At 41.5% G+C, this 23,088-nt stretch overlaps 1 protein-coding gene across 5 annotated transcripts in view; it reads right to left on the bottom strand.

Moving 5' to 3' along the window:
• Positions 1-2,051: 2,051 nt before the first annotated feature.
• The window catches only part of prlra (prolactin receptor a), a 30,238-nt gene continuing 9,201 nt past the window's right edge, over positions 2,052-23,088 (bottom strand). For 3 of the 5 annotated variants that reach the window (XM_061747858.1, XM_061747855.1, XM_061747857.1), the window contains 8 exons: positions 20,396-20,481; positions 19,069-19,201; positions 16,703-16,872; positions 14,633-14,799; positions 12,885-13,026; positions 12,618-12,714; positions 12,433-12,502; positions 7,804-9,800 (listed from right to left, as the gene is read on the bottom strand). In XM_061747858.1, coding sequence (XP_061603842.1) covers positions 9,024-9,800; positions 12,433-12,502; positions 12,618-12,714; positions 12,885-13,026; positions 14,633-14,799; positions 16,703-16,872; positions 19,069-19,201; positions 20,396-20,456 — 1,617 coding nt within the window. In that variant the 5' untranslated portion in view covers positions 20,457-20,481 and the 3' untranslated portion in view covers positions 7,804-9,023. Of the gene's footprint in view, positions 3,099-7,803; positions 9,801-12,432; positions 12,503-12,617; positions 12,715-12,884; positions 13,027-14,632; positions 14,800-16,702; positions 16,873-19,068; positions 19,202-20,395; positions 20,482-23,088 lie in introns of those variants that run through there. The other 2 variants (XM_061747856.1, XM_061747859.1) reach the window with 2 other exon arrangements.

The following is a 23,088-nucleotide window of genomic DNA, read 5'->3' as shown; positions in this document are numbered from 1 at the left end:
TGTGTTTATGTGTTTGATATTCTCCCAGTGTTCAATAAATGACTGAAAAGTACTTTGGCGCGGGTGGCTCTCCTTTAAAAAAGATGACTTACACATTTGCGATACAGCAGCGGTGCGAACAGTGCACTGCAATATTGTGGGGTAAAATGAAAAAAGTACATTTTTTTTGTCATCTGCCTATTTATCAAAACATGTCCATGAGCAAGCCACTGTTACGTAACAGTGGTGCCAATTTACATAATAACCGCCCCGGACTGAGTTTCCCTGGCTATGAAATGAACAGATAGGCCAGGTGAAGATGCAGAGCCACTTTCAAGTAAACTACTGTCTGTCGGAAACACTCCCGCAGGTGCGATGGCCCTGCTAACATGTCAAAGCCAGAAGGTAAGCAGAGCTGCATTGAGTTTGGTTGGGTCCACAGATTAGCGTTAGCTAACAGTGTTTGCGACTGATAAGCGGCACATACTGTACTTGATTGCTCGGTGAAATTGTCCCCGTTGTGGCAATTGGGGGGTCTCCACATGCCACATACCACATACATACTGTAGGTATGTGGCACGTGGAGACTGTATACAGTGTAGTGTATGAAGTGCTGCCTCCACAAGTGAAAATGCTCTCATGCTCTTTAACTCGCTTTTTTTTTTTACGCACTCTCTGGGATTTGATTGATGGTGTCTTGGAGCAATTTAGGCAAAATTTAGTGCAGTAGTTGTTTGCAACCTGCAGGGGCGCTGTTGTTCACTTTGAACAGGTTTAAAGTCTGGAGAAGAGAACTGTATCAATTTACAGGGAAAAAAGGAATTGTGATCGTTATATTCAAAAGGTTATGAAAATAGAGTGGCATTCTTTCAAGAAAAGAAACAAAGTTACGAGGAAAAAATCTGATAAAAAAAAAAAGACGATTCTTTGATCATTAAGAATTTGAGAATGTTCATTAATTCATTTATCATCTCGAGGCAACTGAGGCAAAACGGACTGCACTACTTAGCTCCGAACAATAGAGGCGCTGTTGAGTCACTCAACTTGTTTGGTAAAATGGTAAAATTATTTACAAAGTTGTACTGTGTTAAAAGACATAGGAACATTAAAAAATAAGTCATTACAAGTATAATGTTTTCTTTTTTAATGAAAATGTCATAATTTCACAAAAATGCAACATGACAATATGTTTGTATTTAAAAAAAATAAGGATAAATGGATCATTAAGAATTTGGTCGCTTGTGTGATTTTGATTAATCATGGCTTGAAGGAATTGAGCCTTTTTTTAAATAAACAAAACAAAATTGAGTCTTAATGGAGTTTACAGTAAGACTTACAGTAACACGCCATATCTGACAGAGTCAGTTTTACAAATTTATTAATTTAATCAGAGTAGTGTGGAAGCCTGACATCAAAAACTGTTTTAAAAAAACAGCATATCAGCATTCTTTTTACACCAGCCATAATTTCTTCTTGCATTTTAGAGAAAGCGCATTTGCTATTGCAATTTCTTACGTCAATAGACATAATGGGATGCTGCACTAAACTGTAGCCTAGCGCAGTGCGGAAATAAATAAAATACAATAAAACTGATGCATAATCGTGAGATAGTATGATGAAACTCAACCCAAATAAACTTACTGGGAAACGTCATGTAACATGAACAAAGTATTATTTTTTTCAGTGAAAAAAAAATTCTATCGCTACACTATATAATTTTTTTGGGTGAAAAAGCTATTTGACATAAATAAATTAGTTCTTTTTTTGGGGGTGAAAAAATTGCATTGTCACATGAATAAAGTCTTACTACTTTTGTGGCAAAAGTCATAATGAAGTCTTATTTTTCCAGTGAAAATTTGTATTCGTACATTACTGTGTCCCGAAAGGGACATGAAAAAAAAAAATTGTTTCTCATTCTAATGACAAACTTTCTCGTTACAATGAGAAACAAGCTTTTTTTTAAATGTTTTTTTCCATGTCCCTTTAGGGGCTCCGTAATGTCTTACTTTTTCTGAAAAAAAAAAAAATCAATGTTATGTAAATTTACTGGAAAATTTATTTTTTGTCTTATTTTTTGTGAAAGCAAAAAAAAAAAATCAGTGTTGGATGAATAGTCTTATCTTTGCACAAAGTCATAATTTCACTCCAATAAAGTCTCACTTTTTGCAAAAAAGTCATATTACTCGAATAAATGTTATTTCTTGTGTGTGAAAAAGTCTGATTCTCTCGTACAACGGCAAAAGGAGTTCAGAATATTCAGAGATTGTCCCATCCTGTTAAAGATGAGAAAAATAACAATTAACCAATCGACTCAGTTGAATGGCCGTCCCTCGAAAGGACGCTCAGTGGGTTGTCAGTGGGAAAAGGGCGGCCGTGTCGACATAACCGCTCGTTGCTGTGGTAGAGCGCTTCTTGCTCGTATCGCCAAAGCTCGCCTCGCCCTCGACCCCGTCCGCCGACCCTTCCGACACACTCTGGAGCAGCAGCAGCGTGTCGTCGTTTCCTACCCGCTTCACCCGGCTGTACTCCTGCTCCTGGAAGGGGGCCGGCGGGCAGCAGCCCTCCCTGCCGCTCCAGGGCTGGAGGATGAGCACATTGTCCTCCACGACTGTCTGCACACCCACGTACTCGATGGACCAGCGAGCGGGCGACTGTGTGTTACCGGACGCGGCGATATTGACGTCGCTGCGGGCCTTGATTTGTTTGCACACCTGCCCCTCCGAAGGCCCCAGAAGCCTCGAGAGGCTGTCGGAGAGGCAGCGCCGAGGCCGGTCCGGTGGACTGGTAAACGCAGAAGGCCACGTCCTACCTCCCGTGTCTTTCCGTTCGGCCCGCTCCCCCGTGCCGTCCTCATGCTCTTTGGGCCGGCCGCACTTCTCTATCAGCAGGGTGTGACTGTCGCAGCTACCCCGGCCTGAGTCGCTGTCGGACGCCGAGCTCTCCAACTTGAAGCCGCCGCTGCCCCCGAGGTCCTTGCTCTTCTCCAACATGGCCTCACGCTCCTCTGGGATGTACACCTCCAGGTACTCCACCAGCAGGTCCTCGCTGTCGGACAACGACGACATCGCGGGGAAGTCGGACGCCACCAGCGCGCTGAAGATGTTCTCGGACTTGCCTTTCTGCATGGGAAGAACCATTTATCGTGACTACGTTTATCTAAATGAAGCTCCTCAACTCAATTCAACATAAGTCCTTGGCGCCACGATGCTGCAAGATGGCACCAAAGCAACAGGGTAGTGCCTTGAGATTTGAGTTTGATTTGTTTCGTGAACACGCTTGTAACTCAAAACACTTCTTTACCTGTTGAAATCAGTGGAAATGGAATGAATGCATTCCAGCCTCAACCCTCCAAAAAGGTAATGTTTTTCATAAGAAAAATACCACTGTAATATCATACTTTAGAAAAACATACAACATAATTAAATAGAATGTAAATAACTTTGTGCATCATGATGAATTCATTGTGATTCTGTTGTATGTGCCTTGGCCACCTGAGTGCAGAAAATACAGACATACGAATATACAGTGGACTCCTGCATATTCGCGGTTCGGCATCCGCACTCACCTATTCACAGATTATTATTTCTTTTTTAATATAGATATATTTGGGGGGCACTACCCACGTTTCTCGCTTATTCACTATTTTTTCGGAATTGTTTTTTTCCGTGGCAATTATAATGGCCATCACGGATTTTTGCTATTTGCGGTCCATATCCCCCGCGAATAGCGGGGGTCCACAGTACATGGAGACAGTCCTCAGTAAGCTGTAGTAATATTTGTCATTTTCTGTTTTTCAAGGATAAAGAATACATGCGTGAGTATTGGTATATTGTCTGTCTACGCGTCTTGCTACACTGTTTGTGTTCAAATATATCCAATGCTTAAAGGTGACACTTTTTTGTCTTATGTTAAAACTGTCTGTATGACTTGACAGTCAAATATTATTAAAATGATCGTTTGAAAAAAACATAACTCTAATTATTACTTTAATTAATTATTATTTTAAAACCTGTCCTGCCGCAACCGGAACAGCCAATCAGAGACTTTTGAGATAGAAGCCGTGACCAAAGAGATGTCAATCATTTGCTGGCACACACACGTGCGCATATACGGTGTGTGTGACACGCCGCAGCCTCGCTATTGCAACACACAGCATATTCGCGCATACTTTTTTATTTGTCTAGATTATTTACCTCTGGTTAGCAACAAAAGTTAAAAAGAAGGAATTGGACAGCTCTCGAGACAAAACAAGGGTAAACAATATGTAACGGTGGTGTTTTACATAGACACAGTCGTGGTCCAGCCACGGCTGGGCTTAGAGTTCAAACATGCACCGCCACTGTGACCGTCCTCACCGGGTCGAGAGGTAAGTTTATCTCCACTCTTATGTTTTTAATTGATTGTGTATTCCCAAAAATACAAAATCAAACTAGTAACAATTAGGCCCCTAGTTTCGTGACCGACGTAAATCCAGCATGACGGGTGGCGTAACTGTGCGCCAAAGGCGGGTTAGACCGGTGTTGGTAATTACGCAGACTAGCACAGCCCGGCGGATTTGACAGTGGGCAGGCCAGTGGGCAGGCCTTTATCTGTGGAGCAATGACAGTCTCAACGGAGACATCACTGTGCATAAGAGGACAATGCATCATCGCAGCAATCCGTGCGTGCTTGGAGCATTGCCACTGCTCTGGCCGTGGTGTGGCAACAGACAATGTGAGCGGGTCCCCTTATTAAATACAGAGCTGGTGAGAACCGCTGGCGACTTAAATATGACCAGGGACCTCAGTACCGGTCACCTGATCAAACTCACCAAAATCGTGCTAGACCAGCAGTCTACCCTCGTAGTCCAAGATTAGGACGTGGCCTAGGCGGCCATGAACTCACAGGAGGACGCCACATCCAAACGCCTCGACCAATCAGGCTCCGCACGTCATCAGGGAGAAAGTCCACGTTATTTATTTGTTTCGTTTGCCAGGGCCTTCTCGCTTGGATCGTGACCTTTGTCCACCATTTTTCACCTCACAACTCGTTAGAAACAAGTCTGTATTCCTTCCTATATTGTACGAGAAAGGTAATTACCACCTTCTTAATCTATGCCTAATATGCTGTTTTATTGGCAATTCATGTCTGTACACAATTTTTCAATTCCTTTTAAAAAAAAAATACAAAAATTGTAATTCGTGCTATTACTAATGGTTAGATTGAGCTACTTAAAGTATAGTAAGAATGCTCTAATAGAACCTATTCTTATGTTCGATGGAATTGAATAAACAGACATTAAGTGTAATAATAATCATATATTATTGGTTCTTTCTTCTTACAATCTAACAGTTCCTTGAGGATAGTTTGTTTTCTGGCATTTTCAAATTGAGGATATAAACTTACCCTATTAACAATGTGTCACAAATTAAGACAAGGTAGTACATCTCAATATTTTACATAATATATATCCGGCTAATTATTTGATTTCCAATTTATTGATATTAGTACTATTTGCTGTTTCTGTGGAAATGAAAAACTATTTTCTCATCTATTCTTTGACTGTGAGACCACCAAGCAATCTAATGTCTTATTTCTTTAAAGCTTCTAAAGTGCCCATACCCTTAATCTGAAACATGCTATTTGTTACTATAGTAACCCAAATGACAGTAGTTTTGAATATTTAATTAACTTGATCATTCTTTATGTCAAAATTTGTGCCTTTCCAATTAAAATTTAATTCTATATTCCAATCCAGCAGATTTCAGCTTGATGATAATTGATCATTTTATATATTATGCTGATCACTCTTGTAATAAATTCTTAGAATGTTATTATTACTCTTATACGCAGATGTACTTGCAGAAAATTGTTTATGAATGTTGAAATGTTGTATAATTTAGTCACGCCATTAAAAAAACATTTGTTTCGCTCTTTTTTTCTCTGACTAAATTTGATCCCCAGCACGTTTCTCTATTTATTGGATAATATTTCATGTTTACAATTGTTGTATATGTCACGTTCTGTAAACCTTTGTCTTTGAAATAAAAGTTCAATTTTGAAAGCACACTGATTGTTAGATCCAGTCTCTATAGAAAGTTGACTTGTTAATGGCATGTATAAAAATCTTATTACTATTATAATAATAATCATTATTATTATTATGAATAATGAATATCATGAATTTTCCAATTTTTTTTTTTGGGGGGGGGGGGGCTGAAACCTATCCTCTGTTACTCACTGAAAAACTTACACTTTTTTTTTTTTTTTTTTTTTCAAGGAATAGCCCTGTCTGATAATATATTGCTTTGGTGCCATTTTGGAGCAAATGAACTATGTTGAAGTGGGGAGGAGGAGTTTCATTTAGACAGGCCATCACCCTGGCTAATAGAAAAGTGGTGCTTGGCTGCCATCTTGTGGCATCTATAGGTAATTACAAACCTTTCTGGGGAGGTCAGTTACTCGCAGATCTTCTCTATTCGTGGCAAGGTTTGGTACCGAGCACTGTAGTTTTACCCCTTTCACATGCTTTACATTTAAACTTTTTAACACACACCTTTTAAACACAATGTAAATGAATTTGAGCACCAAAAGCTGCATAAAAGGTACAGAAAACACAATACATTTTGTGGTGTCTGTGCTAGATACATGCATGCGTCTTTAAAAGGCGAGGCCTCATCTGCGTGAGTGTCTGGGCATGAGCTGTGGCCAACAGCTGCTCCCGTGAGGGTGTGCTCATTGTGTTTATGTGTTTGATATTCTCCCAGTGTTCAATAAATGACTGAAAAGTACTTTGGCGCGGGTGGCTCTCCTTTAAAAAAGATGACTTACACATTTGCGATACAGCAGCGGTGCGAACAGTGCACTGCAATATTGTGGGGTAAAATGAAAAAAGTACATTTTTTTTGTCATCTGCCTATTTATCAAAACATGTCCATGAGCAAGCCACTGTTACGTAACAGTGGTGCCAATTTACATAATAACCGCCCCGGACTGAGTTTCCCTGGCTATGAAATGAACAGATAGGCCAGGTGAAGATGCAGAGCCACTTTCAAGTAAACTACTGTCTGTCGGAAACACTCCCGCAGGTGCGATGGCCCTGCTAACATGTCAAAGCCAGAAGGTAAGCAGAGCTGCATTGAGTTTGGTTGGGTCCACAGATTAGCGTTAGCTAACAGTGTTTGCGACTGATAAGCGGCACATACTGTACTTGATTGCTCGGTGAAATTGTCCCCGTTGTGGCAATTGGGGGGTCTCCACATGCCACATACCACATACATACTGTAGGTATGTGGCACGTGGAGACTGTATACAGTGTAGTGTATGAAGTGCTGCCTCCACAAGTGAAAATGCTCTCATGCTCTTTAACTCGCTTTTTTTTTTTACGCACTCTCTGGGATTTGATTGATGGTGTCTTGGAGCAATTTAGGCAAAATTTAGTGCAGTAGTTGTTTGCAACCTGCAGGGGCGCTGTTGTTCACTTTGAACAGGTTTAAAGTCTGGAGAAGAGAACTGTATCAATTTACAGGGAAAAAAGGAATTGTGATCGTCATATTCAAAAGGTTATGAAAATAGAGTGGCATTCTTTCAAGAAAAGAAACAAAGTTACGAGGAAAAAATCTGATAAAAAAAAAGACGATTCTTTGATCATTAAGAATTTGAGAATGTTCATTAATTCATTTATCATGTCGAGGCAACTGAGGCAAAACGGACTGCACTACTTAGCTCCGAACAATAGAGGCGCTGTTGAGTCACTCAACTTGTTTGGTAAAATGGTAAAATTATTTACAAAGTTGTACTGTGTTAAAAGACATAGGAACATTAAAAAATAAGTCATTACAAGTATAATGTTTTCTTTTTTAATGAAAATGTCATAATTTCACAAAAATGCAACATGACAATATGTTTGTATTTAAAAAAAATAAGGATAAATGGATCATTAAGAATTTGGTCGCTTGTGTGATTTTGATTAATCATGGCTTGAAGGAATTGAGCCTTTTTTTAAATAAACAAAACAAAATTGAGTCTTAATGGAGTTTACAGTAAGACTTACAGTAACACGCCATATCTGACAGAGTCAGTTTTACAAATTTATTAATTTAATCAGAGTAGTGTGGAAGCCTGACATCAAAAACTGTTTTAAAAAAACAGCATATCAGCATTCTTTTTACACCAGCCATAATTTCTTCTTGCATTTTAGAGATAGCGCATTTGCTATTGCAATTTCTTACGTCAATAGACATAATGGGATGCTGCACTAAACTGTAGCCTAGCGCAGTGCGGAAATAAATAAAATACAATAAAACTGATGCATAATCGTGAGATAGTATGATGAAACTCAACCCAAATAAACTTACTGGGAAACGTCATGTAACATGAACAAAGTATTATTTTTTTCAGTGAAAAAAAAATTCTATCGCTACACTATATAATTTTTTGGGGTGAAAAAGCTATTTGACATAAATAAATTAGTTCTTTTTTTGGAGGTGAAAAAATTGCATTGTCACATGAATAAAGTCTTACTACTTTTGTGGCAAAAGTCATAATGAAGTCTTATTTTTCCAGTGAAAATTTGTATTCGTACATTACTGTGTCCCTAAAGGGACATGAAAAAAAAAATTGTTTCTCATTCTAATGACAAACTTTCTCGTTACAATGAGAAACAAGCTTTTTTTTAAATGTTTTTTTCCATGTCCCTTTAGGGGCTCCGTAATGTCTTACTTTTTCTGAAAAAAAAAAAAAATCAATGTTATGTAAATTTACTGGAAAAAGTCCCAATGTTACATAGTCTTATTTTTTGTGAAAGCAAAAAAAAAAAATCAGTGTTGGATGAATAGTCTTATCTTTGCACAAAGTCATAATTTCACTCCAATAAAGTCTCACTTTTTGCAAAAAAGTCATATTACTCGAATAAATGTTATTTCTTGTGTGTGAAAAAGTCTGATTCTCTCGTACAACGGCAAAAGGAGTTCAGAATATTCAGAGATTGTCCCATCCTGTTAAAGATGAGAAAAATAACAATTAACCAATCGACTCAGTTGAATGGCCGTCCCTCGAAAGGACGCTCAGTGGGTTGTCAGTGGGAAAAGGGCGGCCGTGTCGACATAACCGCTCGTTGCTGTGGTAGAGCGCTTCTTGCTCGTATCGCCAAAGCTCGCCTCGCCCTCGACCCCGTCCGCCGACCCTTCCGACACGCTCTGGAGCAGCAGCAGCGTGTCGTCGTTTCCTACCCGCTTCACCCGGCTGTACTCCTGCTCCTGGAAGGGGGCCGGCGGGCAGCAGCCCTCCCTGCCGCTCCAGGGCTGGAGGATGAGCACATTGTCCTCCACGACTGTCTGCACACCCACGTACTCGATGGACCAGCGAGCGGGCGACTGTGTGTTACCGGACGCGGCGATATTGACGTCGCTGCGGGCCTTGATTTGTTTGCACACCTGCCCCTCCGAAGGCCCCAGAAGCCTCGAGAGGCTGTCGGAGAGGCAGCGCCGAGGCCGGTCCGGTGGACTGGTAAACGCAGAAGGCCACGTCCTACCTCCCGTGTCTTTCCGTTCGGCCCGCTCCCCCGTGCCGTCCTCATGCTCTTTGGGCCGGCCGCACTTCTCTATCAGCAGGGTGTGACTGTCGCAGCTACCCCGGCCTGAGTCGCTGTCGGACGCCGAGCTCTCCAACTTGAAGCCGCCGCTGCCCCCGAGGTCCTTGCTCTTCTCCAACATGGCCTCACGCTCCTCTGGGATGTACACCTCCAGGTACTCCACCAGCAGGTCCTCGCTGTCGGACAACGACGACATCGCGGGGAAGTCGGACGCCACCAGCGCGCTGAAGATGTTCTCGGGCTTGCCTTTCTGCATGGGAAGAACCATTTATCGTGACTACGTTTATCTAAATGAAGCTCCTCAACTCAATTCAACATAAGTCCTTGGCGCCACGATGCTGCAAGATGGCACCAAAGCAACAGGGTAGTGCCTTGAGATTTGAGTTTGATTTGTTTCGTGAACACGCTTGTAACTCAAAACACTTCTTTACCTGTTGAAATCAATGGAAATGGAATGAATGCATTCCAGCCTCAACCCTCCAAAAAGGTAATGTTTTTCATAAGAAAAATACCACTGTAATATCTTACTTTAGAAAAACATACAACATAATTAAATAGAATGTAAATAACTTTGTGCATCATGATGAATTCATTGTGATTCTGTTGTATGTGCCTTGGCCACCTGAGTGCAGAAAATACAGACATACGAATATACAGTGGACTCCTGCATATTCGCGGTTCGGCATCCGCACTCACCTATTCACAGATTATTATTTCTTTTTTAATATAGATATATTTTGGGGGGCACTACCCACGTTTCTCGCTTATTCACTATTTTTTCGGAATTGTTTTTTTCCGTGGCAATTATAATGGCCATCACGGATTTTTGCTATTTGCGGTCCATATCCCCCGCGAATAGCGGGGGTCCACAGTACATGGAGACAGTCCTCAGTAAGCTGTAGTAATATTTGTCATTTTCTGTTTTTCAAGGATAAAGAATACATGCGTGAGTATTGGTATATTGTCTGTCTACGCGTCTTGCTACACTGTTTGTGTTCAAATATATCCAATGCTTAAAGGTGACACTTTTTTGTCTTATGTTAAAACTGTCTGTATGACTTGACAGTCAAATATTATTAAAATGATCCTTTGAAAAAAACATAACTCTAATTATTACTTTAATTAATTATTATTTTAAAACCTGTCCTGCCGCAACCGGAACAGCCAATCAGAGACTTTTGAGATAGAAGCCGTGACCAAAGAGATGTCAATCATTTGCTGGCACACACACGTGCGCATATACGGTGTGTGTGACACGCCGCAGCCTCGCTATTGCAACACACAGCATATTCGCGCATACTTTTTTATTTGTCTAGATTATTTACCTCTGGTTAGCAACAAAAGTTAAAAAGAAGGAATTGGACAGCTCTCGAGACAAAACAAGGGTAAACAATATGTAACGGTGGTGTTTTACATAGACACAGTCGTGGTCCAGCCACGGCTGGGCTTAGAGTTCAAACATGCACCGCCACTGTGACCGTCCTCACCGGGTCGAGAGGTAAGTTTATCTCCACTCTTATGTTTTTAATTGATTGTGTATTCCCAAAAATACAAAATCAAACTAGTAACAATTAGGCCCCTAGTTTCGTGACCGACGTAAATCCGGCATGACAGGTGGCGCAACTGTGCGCCAAAGGCGGGTTAGACCGGTGTTGGTAATTACGCAGACTAGCACAGCCCGGCGGATTTGACAGTGGGCAGGCCAGTGGGCAGGCCTTTATCTGTGGAGCAATGACAGTCTCAACGGAGACATCACTGTGCATAAGAGGACAATGCATCATCGCAGCAATCCGAGCGTGCTTGGAGCATTGCCACTGCTCTGGCCGTGGTGTGGCAACAGACAATGTGAGCGGGTCCCCTTATTAAATACAGAGCTGGTGAGAACCGCTGGCGACTTAAATATGACCAGGGACCTCAGTACCGGTCACCTGATCAAACTCACCAAAATCGTGCTAGACCAGGAGTCTACCCTCGTAGTCCAAGATTAGGACGTGGCCTGAGCAGGTGTAAGTTTAGACCGACTTTCTGCCACCAAATTGTCACTCCGTCATGCGCATGTCCAAGGACACACCCTTACTACGCTGGAATGCCCAGCTTGCTGCAGACCGGTCTGCCAAATTGGCAAACATGCGCAGCGAGCCTTGCGCTGTACTTTTACTGCTTTGGCCTTAGCAGAAAAACAGCAAATAGGTGAGTTTTCAGCAACCAATATAGGTTGAAAAAATAATAATAAACAGGTGCATCCATAAGTCGTGAATATGCATAGGAATGCTGTAAATGGCACCAATACTGAATGGCGGGACGAAATAGACCCAGCAATTGTTAGAGCTTATCAGAGGCAGGAGGGCACCTGCCTGTAAAGCCCCTTTTACACTGCCTGTAAAAGATGGCCTTTTTCCGCTTGTTCGGGATGTCCCTGTTCTGTAAAACTAACAATAACATGGAATGGGGAGAGGGGGATGTCGGCCTAACAATTTCCCGGCTTTGGCTGTAGGGCACTTGTGTGTAAAGCTGCTTTGACACAGCCTGTAAGAGCTGAAATGTGAGGTGGGACAGCAGTGCCCAGAAAAGGTAGCATTTCTGCCCTTTTTTCACGTCACCGTTCTGTATAAAAGGCACCGACACTGAATGGGAGGACAAAGTGGACCCGGCAATTTTCCATCTTTAAAAAGTATTATCATAGCCATAACACCGGTGGGAGAGCACCTGTGTGTAAAGCCCCTTTTACACTGGCTGCAGAAGACAGCAATTTTCCAGCTTTGTTCCGTGTTCTCACAGAATGGGGGAGAAAGTCGATGCAACAATGTCTGCCTTTTTTATGTCCCTGTACTTTTTGGGGGTATTGTCCACCCAATGTTGAAAGAAATAAAAGAGGCTATTACCTTTAGAAGCTGCTGATCAAATCCTTCTATTTTAGGACCAGGGACTGGTGGTAGGAGGCAGTGTTTCAAGCTTGTCAGATGAATAAAAAGAGAAACATCAGGATTGCAACAAGAGATCCCAACCAGGGCTGAAACAATAGATGTGGGACGACACACTTCTTTCCGGTGTCAACACTTTTCTTTACCTGTGACTATTCATGTGCAGCAACCACGTGACGACGAGGAAGATGAAGGCACAAACAGCTGTAATGACGATCCACGCTGACTTTTCCCGATGGAAATCTTGATGGATTATCAAAAAAAAAAACATCACAAACACACACACCAATCTCCTGTATTGTTGTAGAATTCTTCCTGTTGTTGGAGTCCAGGTTACACATTTTTTTTTATGATCACTAACATGACAACATGGGGAAAGAGCTTGTAATTTGTGTGTGTGTGTGATGTCTTACAATCAGGAAAATGGATGTGGGAGGCACCGCTCCATTCACTCCAAAATCCGTGGTCGGGCTTGCAGCGGACCTGAACGAGGTACGAGCCACCGGAGCGCAGGCTAAAAATGTTGAACAGCTTCTGCTGGCCGGCCATGTGAGTCTGAACACACACATTCAAATTGTATTGTGGAAAATATTGAAATTGAATATAATGGAGGTTCAGACCTCTGCCAAGATGGAAGAAGATTATTAAGAAAAGCAAGTTCGTAATGTACACTATACAATTGCCAAAATTATTCACTCACCTGCCTTGACTGACAAGATTTGAAGTGATATCCCATCGTCAATCTATGTGGTTTAATATATTGTTGGTCTACCCTTTGCAGCTATAGTAGCTTCAACTCTTGTGAAAAGGCTTTCAACAAGGTTTAAGAGTAAGTTTATGGGAATTTTTGGAGGGGCAATCAAAAATTATTGGAGTTTGGCAATGACTGACTGCATCTAGAAAAAGTACAGTCTCACAGGTTTAAAAATATCCAGGAGTCACTGCTTTGAATTTCTTTGGGAGAAGAAAAATAAGCTAATCAGGAAGAAAAACGTAAAAAAAGCAAAAAAGCATCTGCACTGTAGGAACGAAACTGCCAACCTATAGAAATTCACTTCCAGAACAATTTGTCCAAATTTGTCTGAATTTCCATATTTTCTAAATTTTGTGAAGAACATTATCAAAAATATCTCTCTATGGATTAATTCGCCTTTACCAATTCTACTTTCAACCATCAACCAAAGAATTTCTTTTTGGTCATCTCTTTTTTTGTCAGTAGACAACTTCCTGGTTCATGGAGAATGGGTGGTGGTGGTGGTGGGGTCTTTGATGGGGCTGGTGGACCGCACATTCTGTCAGATTCTGCCGAATCCATCTCTCGTGCCTCGCAAGTGTTATATACAGGTATGCCACGGCAGGTATAGTAAGGTAAATTCAACACCAGGCTTAGCTGTATAAGAGCTGTAGGTGGCAAGTGTAGGCACTTTTCTGCATGTGACGGTGCCCTTCTGCATTTTTGTATTAATGATCTCTCAAACACCAGTTTAACCAGCTGGGCCATTTCTTTTACGAGCCATTGGACGCCTGTGGTCTAAAAATAAGAGTGGACAATGGAGGCGGCAAATGTTAGGCCAAGTTTGAAAGAAGCCAGCTCACTTGGCATTGCTATCAGATGCATGTGGTACAGTACTTTGACAGGTTGCGATGTGACCATATGCAAATGAACAAAATTGCTTTTCTTATTTTTATTTTCTTATGATATTTATCTCACTCTTAGTGGGTTCAATAAATATCATTACAGTACACAGAGATTACAAAACTATTCAGTGTGGCACAAAAGGTAACTCCTTCGGGGAAGGGTTCACACCATAATAGTTTATTTTCCTCAACACGTGCCACCCTATGCATAGTTTAGCGGAAATAGTATTTTGTAATTTTTGTGTAACCCTGTTTACTCCACAAATTCCACAAACAAAACAATACCTCCTACATTCGTTTTTTTTGTGCTTGCCGGAGGTAAAGATCCGAGATAACAGTGCATTCAACACATAGAGCGGGGATTTCATCCAGTGTCCTAATCCGAGGGAGCAGCTGGCACTCGAGTGAGGCATTTGGGCTCAGGTTTCGGCCATTAGCCGCTGCCTTGGAGACGCCCCTCAGAACGGGCTACTCCACATCCACGAAGGCCACATAACGCGGACGAAAGGTTACCTCTACGTACCTCCCACTCCTTTTCCCTCTCCGAGCGGATGCGAATCTCGTAGACGAGTGTGATCCAGCCGGAGCGAGTGTCAGCCTTGCAGGGCGGTTCCCATGCCACTCGCAGGAAGGGCCAGCCTTTGTCCTCCATGACGCTCAGTGACACGTTCTCAGGAGGGTTGGGCTGGACTACAGAGCAATAGAACAACAAACAATTTATCATTCAGTCACTTTGTAGTAGAAAGAGTTTATTTTTAGGAATTTAAATTTGCAAACAAATATTCTTTTTTGCTTAAATTCCTAGTGAATAACTATAACAACCAACAAAAACGGAGATTGGGTTTTAGGATTCAATTAAGTACTGGTTATAAAAAAATAGCATTTATACAGTGTGAATGCTTAGAGATGTTGAGCTAAAATGCCCCCCGCCCTAAAAGAGCACCGCACATCACTCACTAGGCCACACAATTACAGCGGCTGAAATAGGTATTTAACACGTCACGATTTTTCTGACTAAATATACTTCCAAAGGTGCTATTGACCTGAACATTTCGCCAGATGTTGGGAACACCCCAAGTAATCCATACATTCAAAGAAAGTAGAACAAATAAGATCAGAAATTAAGTTATGTGTAAAAATGTGAACTGACACAGGGGAAAAAGTATTGAACACATGAAGAAAGGGAGGTGTAAAAAGGCATGGTATGCCAGGACAACACCTAAAATCTGTCAATAATCAAACAGCAATCCGGCCCCTTGTCAGTGCAAATGAACATCAGCTGGTTCAGTCCTAATTGATGGCCAACAAAAAGGTCTCAGTGTCAAGGTGTGAGTCAAGACACATCTCATGATGAGTAAGAACAGTGAGCTGTCTCAAGACCATCGCAAACTAATTGTTGCAAAACATAACGATGCCATTGGTTATAGGCGCATATCTAAGCTTCTGAACGTTTCAGTGAGCACGGTTGGGGCCATAATACGTAAGCGAAAAGTCAATCATGCCAGCATAAATTTGCCTCGATCGGGTGCTCCTCACAAGATGTTTGAAAGAGGAGTGGAAAGAATAGTCAGAAGAGTTGTCCATGAGCCAAGGACCACCTGTGGAGAGCTTCCAAAAGACCTGGAATTAGCAGGTACTGTTGTCACAAGGAAAACAGTGAGTAATGCCCTCCGCCGCCGTGGCCTGTATGCACGCTCACCACGCAAGACCTCATTGCTAGGGGAAAAAAAGCATGTCAAAGCTTGCTTAAAGTTTGCTTAACAACATTTGGACAAGCCAGTTAAACACTGGGAGAATATAGTCTAGTCGGATGAGAGAAAAATGTAACTCTTTGGATGCCATAATGCACACCATGTTTGGAGGAGAAATGGCACTGACTGCACATTACCCCAAAAAACACCACCAGTGAAGTTCAGAGGTAGGAACATGATGTTGTGGGGCTGAGTTTCAGCAAAGGGTACTGGTAAACTTCACATTATTGAAGGAAGGATGAATGACAAATGTACCGTGACATTCTTGACCAAAATCTGCTGCCACCTACGAGGATGATGAAAAGGAAACGAGGGTGGACATTTCTGCAGGATAATGATCCAAAACATACTGCCAAATTGCACTCTTCACTGCACTGCATAAACAACATTGCTGAGTTTGCTTCTTGGGATTTTGTCCTTGGGGTGAACCAGCTTTTGTCTTAGGGTGTTGAGGGAGCCTTTTGGATTAAAGCTAAAACGCCTTCAACAAAAAAAGAACAGGCCAGTTGCCTTGAATCAACCTTTGTAGATTACTTTTGACTAAATGACGCTCCTCAACTCACTTCAACATAGTTCCTTGGCACCAAGATGCAACATGATGGTGCCAAAGTAATACTTGAATTGCTTTGGCCTGAGCATGATGTGCTGGTGTCTCGCATGTTGGCGGTTCGAACTCCGAAGTGTATATTCTTTCCTTGAAATTATGGATGAATTCAGAATTTAGAGGTTCCGCGAAGAAAAAGAAGAAAAAAACATTTCACGAAAAAGAGAGGACCCATTTAAGGTTAAGCATTCTCAAGGACAAGATGGATACAACAAGATGGCCACACAGAGCCCCTCACCGATGTAGACCACGTCGACATCCACGGGGTCGGAGAAAGTGCTGCCCAGTCGGTTGGTGGCCACCACGGTGATGTTGTAGTTGACCCAGATGGACGTGTCGTTCTTGTTGAAGAAGCAAGAGTTCTGCCCGGCCGTGAAGTAGTCAGGGCACTCGTACACAATGTCCGAGCTGAAGGCATGAGAGGGGGAGCGCAAGTAAACAAGAGTGGGTGGGAGAGAGCACCATTACTGCACTTGAAAGGTAAATGATTGGTGATGACTTGTTGTGTAAAAGCGCCATAGAAATGGACAAAATATGCACAGCACAAGTAACTACAATATAGGTGGGGGGGGGGGAAATGTGCTTGGCATTAAGTGGCTGAATTAATAGGCATGTGAAAATTGCCAAAGGCATTATAAACGCACTTAGTGGGTGATAAAGCGGCAAAGAAGATTTCATTTCGCAACAGAATAATAGCTGTGGAATTTCTCAAGATCATTAATGGGACTTCCTTTGATTTGGTTGTTTGTTGGAAGCCACGTAGCCTAAGTTGCTGTATTGTGCCCCATGACCATAGACAAGGGGTTGCAAATTGTTATGACATGATTAAGAGTAGGCGGCACAGTGGATGCTTGGTTAGCAGATCTGCCTCACAGTTCTGAGGACCCGGGTTCAAATCCAGCTTGACGTCTGTGGAGTTTGCATGTTCTTCCCGAGCCGGCGTGGGTCTTCGCCGGGTACTCCGGTTTCTTCCCACATCCCAAAAAAAACATGCATGGTAGGTTGATTGAAGACTCTCAATTGCCCGTAGTTGTGTATGTGTGCGCAAATGGTTGTTTGTTTCTGTGTGCCCTGCGATTGGCCGGCGACCAGTTCAGGGTGTACCCCGCCTCTCGCCCGAAGATAGCTGGGATAGGCTCCTGCACGCCTGCGACCCTTGTGAGGAGAAAGCGGTGCGGAAAATGGATGGATGGATATTTACAAGCATTTTTTTGTTACCAATCCCCCTTTCAAAAGAAATGTAATAATTGAAAAACATGTTTTTATAGGCTTCTGATTTCAATACTGGTTATTCATCAATGTGTTGTGTATACTGTAATTACAGTATATGAGGTCATCTTTCATTTATATGGGTCCACAGTCGTAGCGGCACTCCGAGCGAAGTCATAACTGCGATGTGGCCCGTGACAAAAATGAGTTTGACACCCCTGCTTTACACGATGATACCGTTTTCTTTAATGCAGTGCCACCTGAAGGATCGAAGGTCATCTGGCCCCTGCGCCTTGAGTTTGACACCTGTGATCTAAGTTTATCAGCATAGCGGGTATTTGATTTTGATGTATGTGTCTATTGATATATAGATCTTCTAATATTATCAAGTTTCTGGCATAGGGCTGCAGCTATCGAACATTTTAGTATTCGAGTATCCTACCAAAATTCGGATGAATTCTATTTTTGCTTAGTTAAAGAGCAATTCCGAATACACAAGAGAAAAAATAAGACAAGTCACTTAAAAATGAATGACCAATTGTTTTTTTTTCTGTTTTGAGATAATCAAGCTCTTTTATGTCTTCAATTCACATTGAGCTCCAAACTGTATTTTCTTGACTGGGAATATTTTCAGTGAGGCAATTTCAAACAAATAAAAAAAACAACCCATTTTTCTTAAACTTAGCATTTTTTCTTCTTAGCATAAAAAATGTTGTTCATTAGTGTTCTCTAACAAACCACTGAGGTCTCGTGATTGTAAGGTCACGAAATGTGAAAAAGTTCAAGGGGTATGAAAACTTTTTCAAGACACTGTATAGCCACTCATGTTACCCATTAGCTGCTTCATATTCATACTCCCGAAATCCACTTTCTCTTTGTTCTCCCACTCTGACTGCTTCGGCCACTCGAACGTTCCCCAAATGTTGTCATTCTCTTTATCTTTTCCACTCTCTCTTCACAACCCCCTATTAACAGGTCCTCTTCACTACATTCACAGTTCCTATCTCTGGTATTTATATAAATTATTATATAAAACAAACAAAGTTTGATTTAGCTATATTACATTGCGATTTAAATGCTTCGGGGCTATTCATACAGTTCTATTTGTTTGATAAAAGATTGTCTTGCTGGTTGTGTGTGGCACATGGGTCGCAGGTTGCTCAACTCTGGTGTACAATGCAGGTTCGGTGGACACTGAAATCCATGCGGCTTAGCTCTGTGTAATCTTTCTGTTGTTATGGCTGCCTTCAAGCCACCAGGTAGATGCCAGCAACAGACATTGCAATACTTTCCCATTTACTTAACGCATTCATCAGGGTCCACTTGACATTTGCCCCACAAGGATGAAAACAATGTGAGGTGAAATAGAAGATGAGAAAAAAGGGAAGTACTTACCTTTCTTTGCTGTAGTACAGTGTGTATGTGGTGGGCAGCCCTCCGTCTGAGCCAGGCTGCCACCAGCAGGTGAAGGTTTCTTTTTCGGGAGAGCGACAGCTGGTCAGTGTGGGCTTCCCTGGCGGACTGTGACCTGAGAGGTGGACAGGGAGGAAGCTTCACATCGTAGGGACTTGGGAGGATATCCATTTTTCTCATGGTCATTAAGTCATGCCCTGCTTTCAAATGTCAAACCAACAACTACATCCCATTCTTTTTAACGCAACTATTAATCAAAACATACTCGGGCTCGAAAGACGAAATATTTTTTGTGGTCGATGCTGAGGTCATAACAGTCAAGTCGACATTGAGCCATCGATGACGTGATCGATATTTTAAGTTGAAGTTGTCAACTCGCTGTGCCCACTTCTCGCCTCCAAGCACAACGTTGCTCACTCATTTTCCCCACCAACCTCGATTGCACTGGCCGCACTTCCAACTCGTTCATCCAGTCACATTCAGACACTTGCTCAGCTAATCATATAAAGGTAACTTCATAGCCTCACAGACAGTCAGAACCTGTACAACTGTAACACCAATTCATGTAACACAATTGCAGGGTTGCTAGTTGCTGCAGTTTATAATAGCAGTATACAGTTATAAGGGAATGCTTTGCATGGTGGAGAGAATGCTTTGCAATAATGTATTGTACCAAATGTAGCAAATCTGCACTTGTGTTACGTGGATTGTTTAATAAGATCCCACTGTCTGTGATTGGAGATTGTAGTGAAGCGTCCATGGAGTTAATGCCAAAAGACGTGATTGCCGATTAATCGACTTCAAGCTATAATCGTCATTGTGCGGTGTGAATACAAAAACAAGATGACGTAAAGTTAAATAAGCCTACAGAATTAGCTTTTCTTCTACATGACAAAAAATAGATGAGAATGAAGTTGTAATTTTTGCAGCAGTCTTAATATTATGGGAAAGATGGAATTTGACTCGAATCAAGTCATCATTTTTGGGTTATGAAGTCTTATTACAAGAAAAAAGTTGCCATATCACAGGAATAATAGTCATAACAATATTCACAAGCTTTATAATATAACAAGAAAAAGACAAATGTATAAATTGTGATGTTTTGGAACCCCCCCCCCCCCCCCCCAGAAAAAAAATCAAATGAGACTCAAAATGTAATTTTTGCAACAGCCTTAATGTTACAGAAAAAAAAGACAATGACAGATTGTGAACTTTAAAACAACAGGGCAAACCAGACCAGACACTTTGTGAAAACAAGTGGAAGCAGGAAGCTGATTGGCTGTGGACACAACCTCTTTCAAGAATGTACCTCTAGCGAATGGTGTGATGACCATCAACAGCAGCCAGGTCAACTCCAGAACGTTCCTCATCGCGTCACGGCACACTTGAGGCCTGCTGGATGGACAGAAAACATCAACAAACAATATAGGTGAAGGGGGATGTGGCAAGGGTGTTTTTGTTATGGCAATTCCTTATTCCCGGTCAAAACGTCATGAGAAAGTTTTTGGGCATTTCATGAGAATAAAACCTGAATGTTATGGGGGCGGGTGAGTAACTTTTAAGAGAGTAAGTAAAGAGGAAAAGTTGTTACAAGAATGACGTCGTAATTTTGAACCAAAAAGTTTTCTTGACAAAAGTCGTAATATAATAAGAAAAACTGATGTAGTTTTATAAGAATAAAGTCATAATTTTCTTTTCTTTTATGAGAGCATTCATTTTACGAGTAATATTCAGAGCAAAAGTGGTCATATTAAGAAAATAAATTCTGATAGTCATAAAAAAATGACAAAAATGTGATGATATTATGAGAATGAAGAATGAATCTTTGTGACAAAAGACTTAAATTATGAGAAAAATGTTATCTCCTTAAGCGAATAAACTCGAAGGTTTTACAACATGAAGTCTCACTATAACAAGAAATTTTCATGTTATATGACCCAAGTCATATTTGGGCAAAAAGTCTTAATATTACGGAATGCCAACATGGTAAAATACAGTGAGGTCCGCAAACTTGAAAGAGTCTGCATTAAAGCACTTAATGATTTTAAATGGTCTCTACTTTGCTTTTCTTGACTTTTATATCATAATAAAAAAATATATATATTTTCGGGTAAAACTGTTTAAAGCTTCGTTCCTGTAAAATCACGCCTTTTTTGTTAATTTCTGATTATTTTGTTTTCCTTTTCGCATAATATTTGCATTACTGCTGGAGGTATTCCTTTGTTTGAGTCATACGTCTCAGTTCACGCCATTTCAGTAAATTTACTACTTTTTTCTCGTGAAATGACAACTTCATTTTTCTGAAATTATGACTTTTGGAGGGACAAAGTCAACACTACAATTTTCCAACTTTTTTCAGCTTTTGGAGGCAGTGTAAAATGGACTACAGTTGGCAACCAACTAGCAATGCACATTACTGCCACTTACTGCCCGCTTGTCTGTAACGCACTGGGGCTGTTTTACATTTTACATTTACTGTACAGGGTACCCCTCTTTCCTATTTGCAAATTCACATAGTATTGTAAATCTTTCATTTTAAAAAATTAATTTCAAATTAAAATCGGAACCCGAGGTCCTGCATTGCTTTACTGCCGTTTTGTGGAATTTAGGTGCCATGAAACTATGTTGAAGTGAATTGTGGAGCTTCACTTAGAGATAAATTGTGCTTTGCTCCCATCTTGTGGCATGGCTAGGCAATTATAAATCTTTAATGTCACCCAAACTTAACGTATAGCACTTTTGGCAAGAATACAATGAAGAACTTAGCAGAATGTCATTCCCCTCAAATAAACAGAGCAGATTAAACAACATATTCATTTTAGATACTGTATTTTCCTCTTTGTGGGGTTTTGTACTAAGGATTAAACATTAAAATAAACACAATCCCCTCTATTTCTGTCTACCTCTACCAGCTGGCACATGCAGCGTAAGCGATTGCATAACTGGGCAGCGGCTAGCGCTTAGTGTTGCTGGTGCACAGCGTGACCCTTTTCAACTCTGAACCCGCCTAGGACGGCTGACCCGTAAGCTATCTCGCTAACTAGAGGGGCACATCTGGCGATATGGCGGAACACGTGCTTATACACGCGGAACGCCAAGCATGTTTTGTGAAGCGAGTGGCAATCACGACGCTACCCTGCTAATCTCATGCTATCATACCTGTTGAGTTAACCTACAGCGCCACCTCTTATACGCTCTCCTTGATGGTACCTCAATAACGTCACCATGATCTGCTAATTGGCATTAAGGTCATGCTACTGGATTAGCTTCTTGCTGTATATAGCGAGGCTTACGTAACCAGAGGGCCGACACTCAATAAGCTCCTAAGAAGAATGGAGAGTGCCAAAAAAAACAAAACAGCGTCAACTGTAAAGCCCTTCAATGACGCGCAGGGACGTGTCACGGCATGTTAAACTTAACGCCGCGAGCTACTGGGCAAATTTTCATTGTGAGGTGTCCCCCACCACGAGTGACCTCATCCCTAATTGTACAGGTAAATATATATCTTAAACTGTTAGACCTACTAACCCGAAACCAATGCCACACGGTGCCACCCAAGTGGAAATACTTTTTAAGACATTTTGACACCTTTTTCCCATTTCACTGATCTATTTCAACGTACAGACACAAAATGGGTAAAATCAATCCAGCTATTTTTAACCTTCTGAGTCAGTATCAGAGCAGTAAAAGAGGTGGGACACCACCTGTATGTAAACACATTCACACAGGCTGGAAAATATGTAATTTTTCTACATTTTTCCTTGTTGTTGTTCTGTGTTCTGTAAAACAACACCAGCAGGAAATGGGGGGAGGAACTCAGTCAGCAAAATGTCTGCCTTTGGAGGACGTATCAGCGATATAACAAAGGCTTGACGCCACATGTCTATTTATCCCGTTTCACACAGCCTGTAAAAGATGTACAGTCATTTTGACACCATTTCCCCCCATGTTGCTGTTCCGTATGACAGGCACTGACGTGGAAAGAAGGGTATAAAGTCGCCC

Source organism: Phyllopteryx taeniolatus, chromosome 15 (assembly GCF_024500385.1).
Source record: "Phyllopteryx taeniolatus isolate TA_2022b chromosome 15, UOR_Ptae_1.2, whole genome shotgun sequence".
NCBI lineage: Eukaryota > Metazoa > Chordata > Actinopteri > Syngnathiformes > Syngnathidae > Phyllopteryx > Phyllopteryx taeniolatus.
This window is presented reverse-complemented; position numbering and strand designations above follow the sequence as displayed.